We start from the raw sequence: 22,102 nt of genomic DNA on the forward strand, positions 1-22,102 counted from the left end.
TTTTCTATTCTTGTCTAATTGTATTATACGGAGACATATTCCAACATATATTTTTACAATATATAGATGATTATTATTATATAGAGATAAGTTCCTTAAAACAAGTTCTTAAAAAATATATAAATTATTACAATATGTTATTAATTCTTTAATATGTTATTAACCCTTAATTCTTATTTATAACTTTCTCAAACTGAGACTATTAAATTTTTATAGGAGTTTTAATTTTTGGGTAATTAACAATGAAGTGCTTGTATTTTGCTTAAAAACCAAATAAACCATTTAGTAAACGAAATCCATCGCATCAGTGCTCCTAAATTTAGCGTCTTCCAAATAGGTCCCCGTGTTTTATCCATATGACGGAAGGAAGGCGAGGGCATAAATACCTCTCTTTTGAATTACAACCCTAATTAAATCGCCAGTCTCAGCAGCAGCACTCTCATTGGAGCGAAGATGGTGAAGTTCCTGAAACCAAACAAGGCAGTGGTCCTCCTACAAGGCCGCTACGCCGGACGGAAGGCGGTGATCATCAGGTCCTTCGACGACGGCACGCGCGACCGTCCGTACGGCCACTGCTTGGTCGCCGGCGTGGCGAAGTACCCGGCGAAGGTCGTCCGCAAGGACTCGGCCAAAAAGACGGCCAAGAAATCGCGCGTGAAGGCGTTCATAAAGCTGGTGAATCAGAGCCACTTGATGCCGACGAGGTACACGCTGGACGTCGATTTGAAGGACGTGATTAATCCCGATGTCTTGCAGACTAAAGACAAGAAGGTGACTGCCGCGAAGGAGACCAAGAGGAGGCTCGAAGAGAGGTTCAAGACGGGCAAGAACAGATGGTTCTTCTCTAAGCTCAGGTTTTAAAGATTATTGTTCAAGTTTTTGAGATTTTTGTTTTTGTTATAGAGGAAATATTGAGTTTAGTTTTATGCGGTCATTTGATTACTGTTTCTTCAATTATTTTTGTTATTTTATTATATATGATCATGATTTTGCAACATTTGGAAATGCTAGTGATGAACTGAAATCAGTGGTTAGAAAAAATATTGTGACAATTGAGATGGGAGGTATTCGATTTGCTGCTATTTGGTGACACAAAATTCTCGGCCAATTGTTTTGAAGAAATATAGAGACATGGCTAATAGAGAAATAATTTAGCATGCTTTTGCAACAATAGAATCAAGTCAAGATGTAACATTGAATCATGGACTCTCTTTGCCCTAGTAAAAATTTAAAAAAACAAAATATAAATTTTCCTCTTATAGATATTACAAAGGAAGAAGAAGAAAGAAAAGTAGAAGACCTTAATTAAATGGGTTTTAGATGCTTTTGATTTTGATTTTTATTTTTTAATCAAAAGGTTAAAAAATGGCATTTTTTCAGTATTTTTGTTTTACTTCATTTTTTGAAAAATAAACGGTTCATACTACGGATTGACTTGGTAGCAAGAACCAAAAAATAAAAAAATCATTAAATTTTTAATAATTTTTATATAATAATAAAGTTTTATTCAGTTTTCCCTAAAATATTTCCCGCAATTAATCTTTGCTAAAAATAACTGAATTTATAGTCATGATACTCTTGCACTACACTTTCAAATTTAATATTAAAATAGAATCTAAAATTCAATATTAAAAGTAATTGGAGTTACAGACTTGTTTTAGTAAATATATATACTTTGTCTAGAGTGAAATTTTTTATGTTGTATTATTTTTTCACTCTTTTATATGCTGACATTCATGTAAGCGTCTATAATAAATTTATAATTTAGCTTGGTTGATCTAGAAGGATCACACATGTCTTTTAGTCAAAATCCTTTCAAAACACATTGTTTTGCTCTATGTTTAAGCTAAGTAGTAAGTATTTTTAAGATTTTGAAATAAATTCATATTGTTTTGCTCTTTGTTTAAGCTAAGTAGTAAGCATTTTTAAGATTTTGAAACAAATTTTAAGATAGGAGAAATGTATAATAATAGTTGGTGTTATATGGATGTCCAAAATAATTATGTTATATTGAATTAAATAAGATTGTATTTAATAGTAATTCACTTAATAAATATTTTGTAATAAATTATTTTATTAAAATAACAGTATTTAGAATAAATTTTAGTGCATAAATAGCCTTACCCTTTAATTAATCTTTTGTTTTTCTTTCTCCCTTTTTCTTACCGAAAATTGTCCAAGCATTTAGAATAAGTAACAAACACTTATTATGGTCTTCCAAAATTTTGATATATAATTCTAAGTTTTTGTTTTTTGTTTTTTTTTTGTTTTTTTAACACAACAATAACTTCAACCTTAATAATAATATTTGCTTAAACACCAAACTTTTATGAGTTTTTTTTTTTTTTGTTTTTTTAAATACATTTAAAAAAAAAACATAAAAAGATCACACTTTCAAAAACACTAAACTTTTTAATTTATTTTCCATCCCCTCCAGACCGCTAAACACAAATAGATACTTGATAACTTTTACAAGCTATTATCCTTCATGTTTTTATAACTAATCATGTCAGCTTCAACATTCCACCTTCGCTCCTTACTAATCATCTTAAACTCAAGTATTTTTATATAATATTTGATACTTGATAACTTTTACAAGCTATTATCCTTCATGTTTTTATAACTAATCATGTCAGCTTCAAGCCTTCGACATTCCACCTTCGCTCCTTACTAATAATCTCAAACTCAAGTATTTTATATAATATTTGCTCAAGTTTCTTTATGTAATATTTTTTTCACAATATATAAATCGATTGTTGGGTTCCTTAATCCCAGAGGAATTTTTAATAATGAACAAAAACATAATATTAAAATAGATAAATTAAAATTAAAATTATTTTGAATATTATGTAAAAGTTAATTCTAATATTATTAATTGGGGATATTTTCTCAATTTTAAATCTATTTAACCCAAAGATGTATTTAAAATCTTCATAATAAATACAAATATATTATTAAAATAAATATAATAATTTAAAATTTTAATCTTACTTTAAATATTTAAAATAATTTAATATTATTAGTCTACTAGATATATTATATTATTTATATTAAATTTGTATTAATTAAAAAAATTTCATACAATTTTTTTAATTATTGTATTCAAGTTAAAAAGAAATCTTGGTGTCCCTTTTAAATTTAAGGGTTTTTGTAGCTTTGGAGATGCAGGTCCTTTTTTCTTTTTTCTAATAGAAAAGTTTTGTTTGTTTTTTGAATTTAATAGTAACTAATAGGATTGAATTTTTTTATTCACTTATTGCTACATTATAAAGGGGAACGATGAGTCCCTATTAAAACTCATTCCCTTTACGACGAGGAAATAAACAAATTCATTTTGTATGGACCATTAATTCAGTACACATACCCATACGATTGTAATAAAATCTGAAGAGTTTAAGTCTAAAATCATAGCAGCAGAAATGCTGTTAGAAAGAATTTGTATAAAGCGATTCTTGCATTAATAGAAGATTTTACAATGTTAAAACTATTCGTGTATGCAAAACTTAATCTCATATGAGTAAGAAAAAGCCACCAAGAGCCCTTAGATTTGGTTAAAGGGTTAAAATTTGTTCGGTCTCTGTATTTCAAGGTAAGTGTTCATTTAGTCTATATATTTTTAAAAATACTTCCAAACATGTAAATTATTAAACTATTGACACCCCTATCATTAAGTTTTTTTATTTTAACTTGCTTTTATAATGTTACCCTTTTATAATAATATTTTTTTTAATGTTTTTTTTTACATTAATAAAAAAATTGATGAAATAAAACAAAGAAATACATTAATTTTTGTGGAATGCTCTGCTGAAGAGTTAATATATTAATTTTTTATTAATATCCAAAAAAATAATTTATTTTTTGTAATATTAATTTTTTTGGACTCGTGAGCTTCAAAAAATGAATATATATGCTTTTTGTGTCTCTTTTACTTTTTGGAGGTTAAATTAGTAATTTAATTTTTTCTTTTTATTAATGTAAAAAAAGAAATATTATTATAAGAGGGTAATATTGTCAAACAAGTCAAAAGGAACAAAAGTAACTGCAAGGGTATCAATAATTTAATGGTAGAGATGTTTTGAGATATTTTTAAAAATATAATGATTAAATGGACTTTTATCCTTTGATTAAATGTACACGTAGACTTCATTGGTTTCTAAAATTATCATATAAACTTCGTTTTAGACAAATATTCGGACTTTCCAATTTCTGTAATCATTTTTTACATAGACTTCATTGGTTTCTAAAATTATCATATAAACTTTGTTTTAGACAAATATTCAAACTTTCCAATTTCTGTAATCATTTTTTAACTTAAAAAAAGGTTTGTGCAACCATTTCCTAAATTGATGAGTCTATATGCACAATTAAAATAAATCAACTTCTACTGTTTGCTTAAATATCATTAAAAAAAATAGAAATGTTTTCATAAAGCATCATTTAAGAGAGCGTCAAACTTTTTATAGAGTAAAGTGACCACTGAGAAGGAGCTTCTTTTTTATCGTAGTGAATCACGACTAAAATAAGGCAATGGCTACCTTGGAGTTGCTCCAAGGTAGAGTACAAATTCACAACCATACATGCAAAGTAATAAATAGTAAAAAACACGTTATAACTTTAATTGTGTGGTTATAAAGGCGTGTTTTACCTTATAACAGTTCTATGAAGAGCTATGTACTGACTAGTGAAATTGAAAGATTTTGTTGCTCCTTTTGATTATCAACATTGAAAGGAATTTAAATCTATGACAAATAGATGTAGGCAATTAAAAACAAAAAATTAACAACTTAATTAATTTTCAGAAATATTGTTTACTGTTACTGTTCACGATTACTGTTCATCAGCGTAAAAAATATTAATTTTCTAAAAACACAAAAAAAATGCAGAAAATAAATGACACGGAAATTTTTATGTGGTTGAGATTAATCAATTCTACATCCACGAGGCCACGCCCAAATGAAAAGCAATTCACTAAGTTGAGATGTTACAACCTATGGATTTACTAAACTTAAGACTCTCACTTACAATTTATTACCATACAATTTACTCAACCTTAGATTGAATCTGCTTCTCTTGAATAATTGCTACCCCTCTTGATCCACGATCCTTAAGGCACTTCGCAAAGTGGTCAATATCAATTCTTCAATTCTTCAATTCTTCAACGTCTAGTGATCCAAGATCCACATAAACTCTCCACAGAGATGAAAAGAATATAAGAAAACAAATCAACACAACATTATGCGCCAAATCCGGACTCTTTAGGGAAGAGGCCAAATTTTGCTTCTCTACTTTATGCTCTGTGTTGTGCGTCAACCTTCAATAGTGAAATACCACTCTTTATATAGGCACTAGGATTTCATGGGAGTATTTCAATACGTAATGGACACAAACTCATTGGTAGAAGCAAAACAAATTTTATTGCTGAAAAAATCCCAATAAAATATGCACTTAATTAAGATTTGTATATCCTTCAAATTTCAACACAGAGTTATACCAGATTGAAAATCAAATGCACATTATTATTGATATTATATTGAAATATATCCATCAAATTAAGTACTTAGAAATATTTAAAAATGATGAAGGTAAAAATTAACCTCGAAGTCCAAAATTATCAAAATGCCCTCACAGACCAACGACGACCAGAATTCATGCGACGGTGATTGGAAAGGTCAGGATAGAAACTTCATACCACCCTGAATCCAACAGTGGTGGCAATGTGCTCTGATGTGTGGCCACGACACCAAATCAAGCTTCAACAGCCATTAAACTTTGGGTAATTTTTAAAAACCTCCCCTGAGCTTTGAGGCTGTTGCAAGTAGATGGTGAAAATCATTTTATTTGTAAAAGACCCCCTACCGTTAGTTAAAATTTTCATTGACTAACTGTTGACTTTAAAAAGACAATATTACCCCCAATAATAGTTTACGTCAGTTAAAATTTCCTTAAAATTTTAAAAAAAATAAAATTACAAACTTAAAAAAAATTATATTTTATATCAAATAATTAAGATTTTTAATTTTATTACAAACTTTAAAAAATTACATTTTTATATCAAATAATTAAGATTTGTAATTTTATTACAAACTTAAAAAAAAGTTTACGTCAGTTAAAATTTCCTTAAAATCTTAAAAAAATTAAAATTACAAACTTAAAAAAAATTATATTTTTATATCAAATAATTAAGATTTGTAATTTTATTACAAACTTTAAAAAATTACATTTTTATATCAAATAATTAAGATTTGTAATTTTATTACAAACTTTAAAAAAATTATTTTAAGATTTGTAATTTTATTTTTTTAAGATTTTAAGGAAATATCAATAACTTGATCATGGTGAAAATAATTGTTTTAATTACTTATGAAATTGTAAATATTTAGAATTGTAAATATTGGGGGTAATATTGTCTTTTCAAAGTCAACAGTTAGTCAATGAAAATTTTAACTAATGGTAGGGGGCCTTTTACAAATAAAATGATTTTCACCATCTACTTGCAACAGCCTCAAACCTCAGGGGAGGTTTTTAAAAATTACCCTTAAACTTTAATGGCTAATCAACGGTGATTTCGCTGTTTTTTGTGACCATTGCCATTGGGTTTTGAAGATGATTTAAAAGAAATGGTAGCATATAATCTAAGATTGAAACAAAAATTCCCAAAAGAAAAAAAGAACAATTGATAATAACACATTACTTTACTTAATATAATTCATATAGACGTATTTAGGACCATGTATGACAAAGTTGGTTGCCCTATATGCACATGCTACTATTACTTAATGAAAAATGTGGTTGCGCCACATCTTTTTTTTTTTTTTGCGAAAAAGATGACCTTTACCTAAGCAACACGTTTCTAAGATACAAATCAAGATAACATTTATCAATATATAACTCCATGTCATTGAAATACAATACGAAACAAAAAAATAAAGATAACGTTACAAACAATAAAAAGAATGAAAAAGTAAAAGTTGGTTTGCGAAGTAATGAAATGTAATTACAACCACCAAAAGTAAAACCAGATAGCCCATTTTAATCTTTTTCTCTCTCTCATAGCTATGACAGTAACAACCTTGCACAAGTAAAAAGTTTGCTTGTCAAATTAAAAAAAAAATCGATATTTTGTTTAGCATTTTTCTTTTTTGGGTTTGCAAGTTTCCATATTTATGTAAAAATGAGGAAGCATGGGTGGCAACTACTTTACCCCTTGCCTCTTCACCAACAAAATCACAAACACAGACGTAGAGCTACCTTATCAGCAGTCTTGCACAATCTCAACTTTCTCTGCCCATCTCCAATTGCATTAACTTCAACCTTTATAAATCACAAATAAAAAACCTTCACTCTCTCTATCTCTATCATCTAATGGCACTTCTTAACCAAACCCATCATCTCATTTAGTCATTCAGCCAATCACTCACTCAAAAACTCTACATAATACAAAATTGAACTCAACCAGTTAGGGCTTTAAACAAAATTAGATGAAGAAGAAGAACAAAACCTGAAATTGAAGGTTCAGGGCTACAATCCTCTAGTTTGTGTGACTATGTCAGGGAGTGGATGGTTCGTGTCACATTGTGCCATCGCCATTCGTGGTCATGGTGGTCGGCTCAAATTCAATCAATGGGTTTGTGATTTGGGTGTTGTTGTTCGTTTGGTGTTGGTAATGGCCAATTGTGTAAAAACAACTTAAGTGTATGGAACTGTTGGTCAGCTAGGGTTTAGGTAGTCGTAGTAGCTTACTGATTAATAGTATGAAGATGAGTGTGACTAGGTTTTAAATGCTGATTGTGAGAGTGATAGTGATGATATATATGCCTAGGGTTTGACTGCCATTTGTTAGAGTAAGAGTGAAGATGAGTATGGTGAGTGTAGGCTGATTGATTGAAAGTGTGACAATGACTATGGCTAGGGTTTCAATGTTGATTGTGGAGTGAGAGTGACGATGAGTGTGACAATGGGTTTCAGTGGCCTTCGTGAAAGTGAAAGTGATGATGGCTGAGTAGTGTAGTGTTTAGGACTTGGAAAATTCTTGGCTTGGTTTAGATTTCGGTTAAATGCACCATTTTATTATATATATATATTTTTTAAAAATCATTTCACAAGCTAAACACCACATTTTGGATTTTCAAAAAATAAAATAATACTTTTAAATTTGGTCAAACACGGTCAATATCAAAATTTTATCATAATGTTTGTGGCTGAGTTAATTTCTATCACACACATATAATAAATTCTTGATAAACAAATATTTTGTCACAAGTACATCATTAATCGTTTGATAGACCAAAATTCTATCGCGACTCCATCATACTTACATGATAAAATGATTTCTATCAAAAAGTGGTTGTCATCTATTGTCAATTTTCTTATAGTACTTGCATTCTAAAATATACTTTAAACACTCATATTTAACAAAATCCTATATTACTAAACTAACTATGTAATTTAATTAATATAACAATACTTTTTACACTAATCTACCATATCTAAAATTTTTTCTCTATAGCTAGATCGCCATTCAATTAAAATTATAATGAAATTATGTACAACGACTTTTCATGATGTATCACTTTCTCTCATGAAGACCACTGTTTTCAAAAGTCCCGTCCATTCTTTTTTATTTTCTTTGTGGTTTCCATCATTTCTTTTGAAAATAAGCAAATTTTATCTATAAACTTGGAAAATATAAGTAAACTCTCATTTAGTCTTTATATTTTAATTTAAATATCCATTTACTTTTTATATTTTAAAAAATATCTCAAGATACCCTCTCCTGTTAAATATGTTATAATCGTACCCTTACTTTTTGATGAGAACCATCAAGAGAATACCATTAAAGTTTCAAGAAATCATTTGCACATTCATAGAGGCCCAATTACAAGAGTTAGAGCAAAAAAGATGCAAGCTTCTTTAAATGGATTAATTGAGAAAATGTGGACTGAAAATGCAATTCAAGATGCAAGACATCATGAAATGGGCTTGGAGAGAAGACAAGGCATTGTGGGCATTATTCAAGTTATTTGGCAGCCAAATACACAATTTTGATCAAATGTATAAAAGGCAAATTTGAAATAAAATTGGTATTGATTGAGCTGGAACTAATGTCCAAGCTATATACCGTTGGAAAGATAATTAAGTTAACTTTACAGAGCTGGATTTGAAGTTCTCTAAAAGGTGTTATGACCAATTTATTACAGTTTTTTCAGGCTTGGGAATTCCAATCATTCCTTTGTTTATTCAACTTCATTTATTTGTTTTGTTTTAAGTTTGTCAATGTGTTAGGTAAGTCTACCATCAATGATGGTGGACTAGCATTATGTTTGTCAATGACTAACATTAATTATGGTAGGCTAACTTTAAGTTTGTCAATGACTAGCATTAATAATGGTGGGTTGGTGAAGACTTTTGAAGTATCATTTCACAAACCTGTACTTGAGAGGTTGTTCCAATGTTTCCATTTGTATTAGCCTATTTAAACTCAGCAACCTTACTATGTAAGACAATTAGATATGAATGTTATTTTGAATCTGAAAGATCATTCTTTCTTTGGTTCTTTTAAAAACTAGTGAACTTATCAAGAATTTGCATTCTTGTGGCATTCTAAAATAAACTCATTACTCACATTCTCATTTAAATCTTGAGTGTGGCGTTAATATCCTTCTCTATACCTCTGGTTCATGTTTTCTTAAACACTAGGTCAAGGTTTTGTTTATTTAAGACGGAACCTATAAAAAATATAACTTATTACAATGTGGAATTTATTCCTAATTATAACTGGTCCCAAGTTGGGACCATAATTTTTATTACTATGAAGAGGTAATGTGTATATAGAGTATTCATATTTGGAGATTCTACTGAGGTAATATATAATAAATTCATGAATTATTACATATACTAATTTAATTATTTTATATGCTATAATTTTTTTTTAAAATATGAGTATGCTATAATTTTTTGATTTTGGATAATAGTAAAGAAATTTATTGCGTGTCACATATGATAATCATCCATGAACAAATTATTTGTGAGAAACAATCAATTTGACATTAATAGCAATTTGTACGGCAGAACGGGGAAAAAGAAGTTGTAGCAATACTACTGTTATCAACAACAATAAGAGAATACTTTTATATGCTCACAATAATGAAAAATGCTAAAAGATAAGTAATGAACATTTCATTACTCACAAAATTGTTTGGAAATAAATATCCCCTATGCTTTATATTAGGGATGGTACAAGTGCTTTGCCTATTTTTCGATCCCGCAAATTCTTTTTGCTAAGCGTTTCTCCTCAACTACCTCCACTATGTTTGGTATGCTCCTTCAGCACCTTGGATTAAAATCAACACCAATGGCTTGACTAATCTTTACAATGTCAAAGCCCTGGTAATAAGAGAAAGCCAAGATAATCTCGATCACTTTCAAAGAGTCAACAACAAGCTTCATAGACATCAACCACAACCTATGAAATGAGCTGCCAATGCTCCATCTATAGGTGCATATCTAGCTAGCACCATGAATCTTGATTTTTAACATTTGTTTGTCTTTTTTTTTTTTTAAAGTTCACATAAAAAAATTCACTTCGTTTCTTTTTTATTTCAGGGTAATGGATAGGTTTCCAACAGTGAAAGCATTTCAGCTAATGATGGAGACAATAAAGAAGGTGATGGAGGACCCATGACAACAGAGTCAGGACAAAAGAAGGGTAAAAGTCTAAATGATAAAAAGGATTTATAGATTTCTAAAACCAATTTGCTGCAACTGATTATATGGTACCCATATACACATTATCGTTCATTTTCAAAATCATAGCCGTTGGTCGTTGGATTACAGTAATTTAAATCTAACGATTGGGATATATGGACAAAAAGCGGGGTCTGGTGTCCAACGGGCACCGTAGCTGGATTCTAAACTCTTTATAATGACATTGATGATTAGTGTATCAACAAATGAGGAATGCGAGAGTCGTTATTTTATCTTTTTGTAATTAAGGAACAATTGCTAACTTCATAATGATATAGGAGCAAGCATTAGACTTACATGGTTTAGGGTGCGTTTGGGAATGAGATGCTGTAACTTAAAAATTACAGCTGTTGTGAAAAAAAACTGTAATTATGAAATAAAAGTTAATAATATGTAGTAAATATAAATTTTAAATAATAATTTTAACAAAATTATTGAAGATACAATAGATTCTCTATTATACAAGTGAAAAATCATATCAATAAGGCTTTTAAGCTACAACAGCTAGTGTTTACCAAACACTTTACTGTTGTAACTTTTAAGCTACAACTAATCAACATCAATCCCAAACGCACCCTTAGTTTTAGATTTGATTTACTTTTTAAAGATTAAAATTGATCCAATTTGGATTTGATCAATTTTTAATTAGTTTTGTAAGTTATGAAACTAATATCGACTTATAATTGTTGATGCATACTTGTTTCTATCATATCTATTCCCAATGTAAAATCCTAACAAGTTAAATATCTTTCATTTTTTTTATATTTAGAATCACAATGTTTCTAGTTTATGATTTATATAATTAAAATTTTATCTAATTTCATGTAAAGGATATTGTTCAAAACAATAACTTTACATCGTCAAAAAATGGCTTCACAATTTATATAAATTAAGAAAAAAATCCAACAAATAAACCAACAAAAATATAACACTAGAAATGATAAAATTAATTGCACGTATGTCACAACTCTTATCATAACGCACAAGACAACGTGTTTTATTTAATGCTGATTTATGGAATCTTGGTCAATCCTATCAAGGCCGCTAATCTACAGTTCTTCCCTTAATCTTAATCTTTTTTTTTTTTTTGTTTTACACATATCTTTTAATTCTAATTAAGCGGTTTACAATTAAGTTAAGAAATTGAAAATGTCAAAATATCTTACTTTAATCATCTTCAATTTACTCTTTATGGTAAATACTGAAAGCATGCTAATTTTAGTCAACTAGGACTGGCCAAGAATCAACCATTGGGCCTTAGAGCATCTCCAAAAGACTCTTCAAATAAAATTCTACTTCTTATTTGAAGAGTCATAATATTAAACACTCCAAAAGATACGTTAATTTAGATTCTTCCAATAAGATTTATTTCTCACTCTTCAATATTGCCGAGCGGATTTCTCCCTCTTATATTAATATTTTTTATTATTTATTGAAAAGATAAGACTGCAATAATTATTATTTATGTTTCCTTTAAAAAACATAACAACAATTTAATTTAATAGTGGAAAGATTTGATTAAAATAATGTTAACTTATTCTTATTTGATGAGTCTTTTGGAGGAGATTGTATTTTTCCATCCACTTATTTGCCACATCAGTAAGCAAATTGATATTTGAAGAGTAAAATCTAAAAAGTCTTTTGAAGATGCTCTTAGTCCAGTGACTAGAGCCACTCTCTCAGAAGTATTGTGGGAGTTTAATTTATATTCCCTTCCTCATTTATATAGCATTGTGGCAATAATTATGTAATTTTAAATACCAATTATAGTATTATGTAATATGTTGTATCTTGAGTAATAATCTCATGTAATAAAAAACAGACTGGCCAAAAATCTATAACTAAGATACTTTACACTCTATTAATCTTGCAACATTACTTGACAGTCTCAATTGTTCTGAACTTATAAGTGAAGAGTATTTCATGGAAAAGCATCAAAAAGCTCATAAGAATATACTTACTATTGCCTGTAGGGGGTGCCATTGATTTATTAATTAAGTATTTCTCTTATTTTGTATAAGTACTACTGCAATAATGATCAATATACAGGAATTAAAACTATGATTTAACCCCAAAAAAGAAAGAAAGAAAGAAAATAATTCATAAGTATGTAATGTCATGAAGTGACATGTTGCATTTTGTGTTATCTGTTTTTTTTTTAAATACATATTATTGAATCAATTTATGAGAATGCAGTCTATTGAATACTAATGATGATAAAGTGATTAGGTTGCTTTATTAGTATCATTTGTCTTACTTCTATTTTAGACCGATTCTTTTTAAATTGAGGCCAACTATTTACAGCCTAAAACATATTTTGGATATTCATACTTTACGAGAAAATCTTATATGACGAAGCCATTTATAATGTAATTTTTTTTTTGGTAAAGGAAAAATGAGCCTAGCAAAAGCTAAAGCTTAACAAAACGAGGGAACGAACCCCCCGAACTATCACTGTACAAGTAAACATCAACACCGGGGGGAGGGATTGGTAAAACATGGAACCCAAGAGGGAGTGAGAGAACGAAAGTAGCAAGGAAATCTGCAGCGAAATTGGCCTCCCGATAAATGTGATGTACAGAAACTTGCCAATTACAAGAGAGGAGCTCCCAGATGCCATTGACGAGAGAAGATGATGCATTAGTGGATGGAGTCTGACTTTGGATAAGCTGTGTAACACATAGACTATCAACCTCTACAATCAGCAGCCGAATGCCCTTATTCCAAGCCAAAATGAGTCCCTAATACATGCCCCAAAGATTAGCATTTGTGATTGAACACGTCCCAATATTCATGTCGAAGCCTTCTATCCACCCCCCATGAGCATCTCTAATTAAACCTCCAGCTAAAGCTAAATTTGATGCCTTACAAGCTCCATCCGTATTCAATTTATACTCAGGCCAAACTAGGGGCAGCCAACCAAAATACTTTTCCACTCTCTTACACTTATTTATATCAAGGATGTGAAAAACTCTATGAATTTCCTCAGCTCGAGACTTGATATCTATCACCATGGCATTAACGTTAGTTGCACTACCTTAAAAAACATACTTATTGCGCCAAAACCAAATCCTCCATAAAGCAACACCAAACATGCAGGCCCATGCACAGTTTCTATCCCAATGCCCATTATTATTCAAATTCTGAAATAACCATGCACGTAAAGGAATAGAAAAGAAATTACCATACTTGCTACTTGGGATGAGTTCCCGCCATATCCTTCTCACCACAAAACAATCTCTAAGAGCGTGAAGGGCATCTTCAATACCACCATCACATTGAGGGCACGCTGCGTCTGTACCAATATGCCTCTTAACAAGCGCCGCATTACACTTGAGCTTCTCCTGAACAGCGAGCCATAAAAACATTCTAATACGTTGTGGCCCCTTCTATTTCCATAAAGTCTTCCAACAAGGATCTGTATGAGAGAGATCGTTCTGACTGAGCTGTTGATAAGCTGACTTTGCCGTAAAAAAACCAGAGGGGGAGTGAGCCCAATAGAAATGATCACTGCCGCTATGCGCATCTAGAGGCTTAACCGCTGCTATCATCAACAAAATATTATGAGGGATAAGATGGCCAAAGAGATTCCAACGCCAAGATCCCTCAGGAGTAACAAAGTCTGCTATGCATCCCTCAACAATATCTTCAGGAACAAGAGCAATAGATAGATTATACAAAGGCGTTTCAGCCACCCAAATATCCCGCCAAAAGTGAATTTTCTGACCATTGCCCATTATCCACCTTAAGCCACCAAGCACCTTACTCCAAATTTGTCCCAGAGCCTTCCATAAGTACGAGCCGTTTTTAGTATGGAAACCCGAATGTGGGGAGCCCGGAATAACTCCATACTTTGAGCAGATGATTTGTACCCAATAACTATTTGGAGAAGAGAGAATGCCCCAACCAATTTCATCAACAAAGCATCATTCATAAGTTGTAAGTTTTTTAATCCCAGGCCACCATATAACTTCGGTTGACAAAGCTTAGCCCACCCAACTAGATGCATCCTTTTATGATCAAAATTGCCACTCTAAATGAAAGCGCGGCAGGCTTGATCAATTTTATTAGTGATACCATTAGGTAACCTCGTGGTTTGCATGGAATAGACAGGAAGCGCCTCAAGTACCGATTGAGCAAGAGTAACTCTACCCGCTAAGGATAAGAGTTTAGCATTCGAGCCATTTAACCTCTGTTCAACCTTCTCCAAAATCCCCTAATAGGTACCTGTGGTTACTCTTTTATAAATTATAGGCATGCCCAGATATTTGCCCAAGTCCGTTGTAATCGAAAACCTAAGCCGTTTACGAATTTTCTGCATCTCAGGCGGTTTGACACTCTTGGAGAAAAAAACCTGAGATTTTTGTTATTCACTTTCTCACCCGAGCTAGCACAGAAAGTATTCAGTACCTCATGGATAATCTTAGCCTGGTCACAAGAAGCTTCAGCAAGAATGAGGAGATCATCGGCAAAAAAAAAGTGAGTTATAGGGGTACCCTGGTAGGAAAGGTGAATAGGGCGCCATCGAATGCTCTAAACTGCACGAGTAATTCCATGGGCCAATCTCTTTATACAGAGCACAAAAATATACGGTGAGAGTGGGTCGCCTTGTCTGATGCCTCTTGAGGGAGAAAAAGAACCCGTACACTCACCATTCCATAGAAGCTGCATGGTAGCTGAAGTTATACAATCCATAATAAGGCAAATACTCTCGTTGGGCAAACAGATTTCTCGTAAGGTTTCATGTACAAACTCCCAGCTTAGGCAATCATAAGCCTTTTCTAAGTCAATCTTAATAAGCATTTGGCCAATTTTTCCTTTTTTCCGATGCATAGTGTGTACAATCTCCCTGTTAAGGAAGCTCATTGTGCTGAGCTTATGAAGAATAGAAATGTGAAGAAGTCGTTAGTATCAGATGATGAAGTTAGTCAACAATGCCAGCTCAGCAGTGCCAGATCACCAGAGTTAGTTATGAGAAATAACAAGTCAGCACAAGTTGTTAAAGTCTGTTATTAATCATTCTTGTGTGTATGTAACCAATCTCGTGAGTATATAAGATGTATTTGATTCAGTTGTAAATAAGATTAATAAACCCAAAATTAATTAAATAAATTTTCTCTGTAAGTTTTCTCTCAAAACAAACAACTTAAGTTTTCTTTCATGGTATCAGAGCCACAATGGCTAGTTCCAGTACAACTAATCAAAATCATTCGATTGTTCATCAAACTCAATCTACTCAAATTTCATTTACTTTTGCTACAACCGTCAAGCTTGATCGATCAAATTTTCTTCTCTGGCGTAAAAAAGTTCTGACTTCAATAAGAGGAAATAGACTTGAAAGATTTATCTCAGAAAATCAAAACATTCCAGAACAGTATCTTTCTCAAGCACGAACTGATGGATCTGTGGAGAGAACTGAGAATCCAGCATATGTTAATTGGAGAGCTCATGATCAGACTCTGCTAAGCTGGCTCTTTTCAACTATAAGTGAAGGTATTCTAAGCTCAATTCTCAATTATGATACTTCATTTGATGTCTGGAAATCAATTGAAAAGCAATTTGGAGTTCAATCTGAAGCAAAGGTAATGCAATTTCGATATGAATTAGATACTTTGAGAAAAGAATCAATGTCGATTGAAGAGTATTGTTAAAAAATGAAGGTACTTGCTAATAAGCTTGCTTGTGCTGGTGATAATATAACTGAAAAAGATCTGTTGATAAGAACTCTTAATGGATTAGGATCTGGCTATCTGGATTTAACTTCAATAATCACAGCAAATAAAATGAATTATGATGATGCATATGCACTTTTGTTGACTCATGAGGGTAGGCTGGAACAAAATTAGAATTCTCAGAATTCTCAGGCCATGTTTAATGCTAATTACAACATGATGAATGCAAACTATTCACATATGAGAGGCATTCCTAGGAGAAATGCTTATGGTAATGGATCTTTTGGTCAATTTGGAAGAAGAGGTCAAAATTTTGGTCGAGGCATGTTCTTTACTTCTTATCCTAGAGGTTTTCCAGCTGGTAGTAGTACTGTTGGTGGTTTTGGCAGAGGACATGCTACAGGTTTTGGGAGGAATCAACAGTTTACACATCATCCTAGGTCACCACATGTGAGGAATATGTTTTCTCCTATAAACAACTCAAGTAGTTCTACTGGTGAATCTAGTGAGTTAATACTTGTATGCCAAATATGTCACAAACAAGGTCATACTGTTGATGCTTGCTGGTATTGATATGATGATAGTTATTCTCCTTCACTAAAGCAATTTGGTAGAGGAAAAATAATGGGACCTAAAGGTGCATATATGGCTAATTTCGAGCCATTCTCATATCAACAGTCAGTTATTGAAGATCCTTATGAATTTTCTAGTTTCAACTCCAACTGTTAACCAGTACATTACTCACCTGTCTCTTCTTATCCATCAGAAGCATTTACTTTGCCTGAAGCTTATGTTGCTAATCTGGAAGACTCATCAAATGAAGGATGGTATCTGGACAGTGGTGCCACACATCACATTACAAATAACATGGCAAACATGCATGTGCGAGAAGAGTTCAAAGGCTTAGACCAGCTTACTATTGGAATGGACAAGGTTTGATCATTACTCATATTGGTGATGCTTGTTTTAACTATAAAAGTCTTCATACTACCTGCAAACACACACCTATAACACTTAAGGATATTTTATTAGTTCCTTCAATTACTAAGAACTTAATAATCTTTCCATTGAATTTGTTGGCAATGTATGTTATGTAAAGGATTCACTGAAGGGACGAGTACTTCTGCAAGGTCTTGCTGAAAAAGGATTATACAAGTTGCTATTAAAGTCATCTCAAACATCTCTTTCTTCTTTCTTGGGTCAAATTTCTTCAAATAAGCCTTTGTCAATGCTGTCTACTTGTCATCTTTCCTTTCCTGTTACAACTGGTGCTCAAAATAATCATTCAACTTCTATGTCTTGTTATCAAACTATTGTCTCTCCTTGTAATGCATCAGTTAATAACTCAGTTTGCTTCATAGAAGATTTGGTCATCCTCATCATGATGTACTAATACATTTACTTAAGAATGATAAAACTATCAATCTCTCTACCACTTTTATCAAATAAGCTGCACAGCAAATATGTGAGGCATGTCAAATGGGCAAAGTTCATAGACTGTATTTTCCTGTTACTGAAACCAAAACTTCTCACATACTTGAACTCATTCATATTGATTTGTGGGGTCCCTCACCTACTCCTTCTAGAGCTGGTCATGTCTATTATATCAGCTTTGTTGATGATTTCAGCCGATATACTTGGATTTACCCATTAAAGTTGAAATCAGAAGCCTTACAAATTTTCAAATTATTCATATTGCAAGTTAAAAAACAGTTTCAATGCTCAATTAAAAAGCTGCAATCTGAATTGGGGGGGAGAGTACCGAGCATTTACTGAATTCTTGAATCAAAATGGAATTATTTTCAGGCACTCATGTCCCTATACACATCACCAAAATGGGGTAGTTGAAAGAAAGCATAGACATGTGATTGAGTTAGGTCTCACACTTTTAGCTCAAGCTAAATTGCCTTACAATTTTGGTGGGAAGCTTTCCAAACTGATGTTTATCATATTAACAGGTTGCCTTCTGCAACTTTGAAATTTCTTACACCATATGAAAAGCTTTTCAGTCATAAACCAGATTACAAAATGCTTAAATTTTTTGGTTGTGCATGCTATCCTTATTTGAGAGATTACAACAAGCATAAGTTTGCATATCATTCTAGTAAATGTATCTTCATAGGTTATAGCCCTTCTCATAAAGCTTACAAGTGTCTGCACCCATCTGGTCAAACTTATATAGCTAGACATGTTATATTTGATGAGAACTTGTTTACTTACTCATCATATTCTGTTTTCACTTCAAACTCATCAAATTCATGTTCAAATCTACCATTTACTTCTCAACAAGTGTATCATCTATCCACTTTGTTAATGTCTCCAATATCAAATGACAGCAACTACTATAATCATGATTCTGCAAAATCTACCAGTAGCAATCTTCATCACTCAGGTAATTCTGCATACAACATTGATTCTCACTCTTTACCACAAACAGTTGAACCACATACAGAGCCAGAGCCTTATATTTCTCCACCTGATCAAATATCACTAAACACTATTCCATATATCTCAGCTCCAGAACATACACAACATATTATTACACCAGTAAACACACACTCCATGACCACTAGAAGCAAAGCTGGGATTTTTAAACCTAAACTCTACAATGTCACACTTGTTTATAAAGAACCAGAATCTGTCAAAGAAGCTATGGAGAATCCTAAATGGTTTGCAGCCATGAAGGATGAGTACAATGCTCTAATCAATAACAATACATGGTCTCTGGGTCCTAGATCAGCTGGTCAGAAAATTGTTGGCAACAAGTGGGTATTTAGAGTTAAACAAAATTTTGATGGAAGTTTGGCCAAGTATAAAGTCAGGCTAGTAGCTAAGGGATTTCAGCAGATTGAAGGGGTTAATTGTTTTGAAACATTTAGCCCTGTAGTAAAGTCAGCTACTGTCAGAGTGGTGATCAGTTTAGCTGTCATGAAACAATGGGAGATAAGGCAATTTGATGTAAATAATGATTTTCTTAATGGAGAACTGACAGAAGAGGTGTTTATGGATCAACCAACAGGCTTTGTTAGTGATTAGAAACCAGATTTTATGTGCAAACTTCACAAGTCTCTCTATGGCCTTAAACAAGCTCCAAGAGCTTGGTATGAGAAGTTAAAAAGTTGCTTGTTACAGTGGGATTTCATAAACTCATGAGCAGACTCTTCTTTGTTCATAAAGAAAACAAGAAACTTCATGATAATGGTGCTGATCTATGTGGATGATATCTTAATTACAGGACCATATAGTGCAGCATTAGAAACCTTTATAGCTGAACTGAGCAGAGTCTTTGCATTGAAAGATTTGGGAAATTTGTCTTATTTTCTGGGTATTGAAGTTTTGTATGATGCAGGCTGTATTTATCTGTCACAAAGAAAATACATAAGAGATTTGTTATCCAAAGTTCAGCTACTTGAATGCAAAGGAATTGACATACCTATGAGCACTGGAATAAAGCTACAGAAGGAAACTTCAGGTCATCTTGGTCAATATGTTACTGATCCTACACATTACAGAAGCATTGTGAAGGGAATGCAGTATCTGATCCAAACAAGACCAGAAATTACATTTGTTGTCAACAAGTTAAGCCAGTATGTTTCCACTCCTACAATGCAACATTTGGTAGCTTGTAAGAGAGTGCTCAGACACTTGAAGTCCACTCAAGATTATGGACTTAAATTTGTTTAGCATAAAGAGATGAAGATTACAGGATTCACTGATGCAGATTGGGCTTGTGATCTTGATGATAGAAAATCTGTTGGTGCTTATTGCATTTACTTGGGAAACAATCTAATGTCATGGTCATCCAAAAAGCAATCAGTCATTGCCAGATCAAGTGCAGAAAGTGAATATAGAGCCTTAGCTTCAGCTAGTGCAGAGATAAGCTAGTTACAATCTCTGTTTTCTGAGATTGGTTTGTGTTGTACAGAAACTCCTACTATTTAGTGTGACAACATCAGTGCCACTGAATTAGCTCGCAATCTTGTTTGCCATTCAAGAACTAAACACATTGAGCTTGACATGCACTTCATCAGAAACAAAGTAATTGCAGGAGAGCTACAAATTCAGTACATTCCTAGTGTAGAACAGATAGTTGATATCATGACAAAGCCTCTCTCATTTATTCACTTTAACTACCTAAGAGACAAACTCAATGTACAGATATGTCCCTTGAGTTTGAGGGGGGCTGTTAAGGAAGCTCATTGTGCTGAGCTTATGAAGAATAAAAAGGTGAAGAAGTCGTTAGTATCAGATGATGAAGTTAGTCAACAATGCTAGCTCAACAGTGCCAGATCACCAGAGTTAGTTATGAGAAATAACAAGTCAGCACAAGTTGTTAAAATCTGTTATTAATCATTCTTGTGTGTATGTAACTAATCTCGTGAGTATATAAGATGTATTTGATTCAGTTGTAAATAAGATTAATAAACCCATAATTAATGAAATAAATTTTCTCTGTAAGTTTTCTCTTAAAACAAACAACTTCAGTTTTCTTTCACTCCTGAGCAATAACAATATTATTTGTAATATGTCTTCCCGGTAGAAAACTCGTCTGAGTCAGCCCAATCAAATTAGGAAGAGTTGTCTTAAGCCTATTAGCCACAATCTTTGTAATGGTCTTGTAGATAACAGGACATAAGCTAATTGAACGATACATCTTGAGGCTACTCGGGTTATCCGTTTTTGGAATTAGGACAATCAAAGTCTTGTTGATTTCCTTATGAAGGCTACTGCCTGCAAAACCCCTTTTCACCAAAGTACAAACTGAATCTCTAACCACATCCCACTGAGATTGATAGAATACAACGTGTAACCCATCAATTCCATGCACTTTGAAAGGCTGTATGCTGAAAATGGCTTGCCGAATCTCATCATCAGATAAAACCTGGTTGAGCTTCTCCATTTGAGAATCCTCAACTATAGGAAAGTCCCCCCTACAAGAATAATCGTGATGACAGTCCGTCTCCTTCGTATAAAGTCTCGTAAAAAACCCACAGCATAACTTTTAATTTGTTCTGCATCACTAATCCAATTGCCATTATCATCCTTGAGTATATCAATTCTATTAGTTCTCCGGCGTTGGATTGTTTGGCGATGGAAATAGGACGTATTCCGATCTCCCCAAGCAATCCAATCGTGTCTAGATTTTTGATACCAGAATATTTCCTCTTGAGATAAAATCACCTCGAGCTCCCTTTTAAGGTTGGCTTCTAGCTCAATAAGATTTCCCGATGAGTGAAATTCTAGAGCACGCTGAATATCCCCCAACCTAGCTAAGATTCAGTTTTTCCTCTTTTGAATATTGCCAAAATCTTCTTTATTCCACTTTCTAACCTTGTGCACAAAATTATTGGCAGCCAGCAAATAATTCTCAGACTTTGCCCAATTATTAGAGACTCTTGAAATTTACTATCTGTAAGCCAAGAAGCAAGAAATCGAAAAGGTTTAGTATTATGGTGTCGTGCTCTGTTCTTAATAAAAAGGACAAAAATTGGGCGGTGATCCGAACTGATTCGTGGGAGATGTAAGACTTGAGACTCGGGAAAATTCACCATCCACTCATCATTACAGATAACCATATCCAGTCGTTTAAGTAAGGTCCCTCTCCCCCAAGCGAAACTTGGGCCACTAAATTTAAGATCACAAAATTGATTTTTATAAAACTAATCCTTGAAAAAAAGACAGGTTCC

The 22,102-nt window shown here is 32.4% G+C and overlaps 2 protein-coding genes across 2 annotated transcripts; both read left to right on the top strand.

Moving 5' to 3' along the window:
* Positions 1–385: 385 nt before the first annotated feature.
* Positions 386–997, top strand: LOC102615144 (60S ribosomal protein L27). Its single transcript, XM_006477985.4, has one exon. The coding sequence runs from the start codon at positions 454–456 to the stop codon at positions 859–861; it is 408 nt and encodes a 135-aa protein (XP_006478048.2). The 5' UTR covers positions 386–453; the 3' UTR covers positions 862–997.
* An 18,616-nt stretch (positions 998–19,613) lies between these two features.
* Positions 19,614–20,300, top strand: LOC127900619 (uncharacterized mitochondrial protein AtMg00810-like). The gene is made up of 2 exons (XM_052435786.1): positions 19,614–20,033; positions 20,100–20,300. The coding sequence occupies exons 1-2, from the start codon at positions 19,614–19,616 to the stop codon at positions 20,298–20,300; spliced, it is 621 nt and encodes a 206-aa protein (XP_052291746.1).
* The last annotated feature ends 1,802 nt before the right edge of the window (positions 20,301–22,102 follow it).

Source organism: Citrus sinensis, chromosome 3, assembly GCF_022201045.2.
Source record: "Citrus sinensis cultivar Valencia sweet orange chromosome 3, DVS_A1.0, whole genome shotgun sequence".
Lineage (NCBI taxonomy): Eukaryota > Viridiplantae > Streptophyta > Magnoliopsida > Sapindales > Rutaceae > Citrus > Citrus sinensis.

What these genes read in the sequence shown, in the direction of transcription:
- LOC102615144 (XM_006477985.4), top strand. Translation starts at nt 454, where the DNA reads ATGGTGAAGTTCCTGAAACCAAACAAGGCAGTGGTCCTCCTACAAGGC.
- LOC127900619 (XM_052435786.1), top strand. Translation starts at nt 19,614, where the DNA reads ATGGTGCTGATCTATGTGGATGATATCTTAATTACAGGACCATATAGT. An exon ending in CTCCTACAATGCAACATTTG is followed by an intron (nt 20,034 to 20,099) that starts GTAGCTTGTAAG and finishes AAATTTGTTTAG; the next exon opens with CATAAAGAGATGAAGATTAC.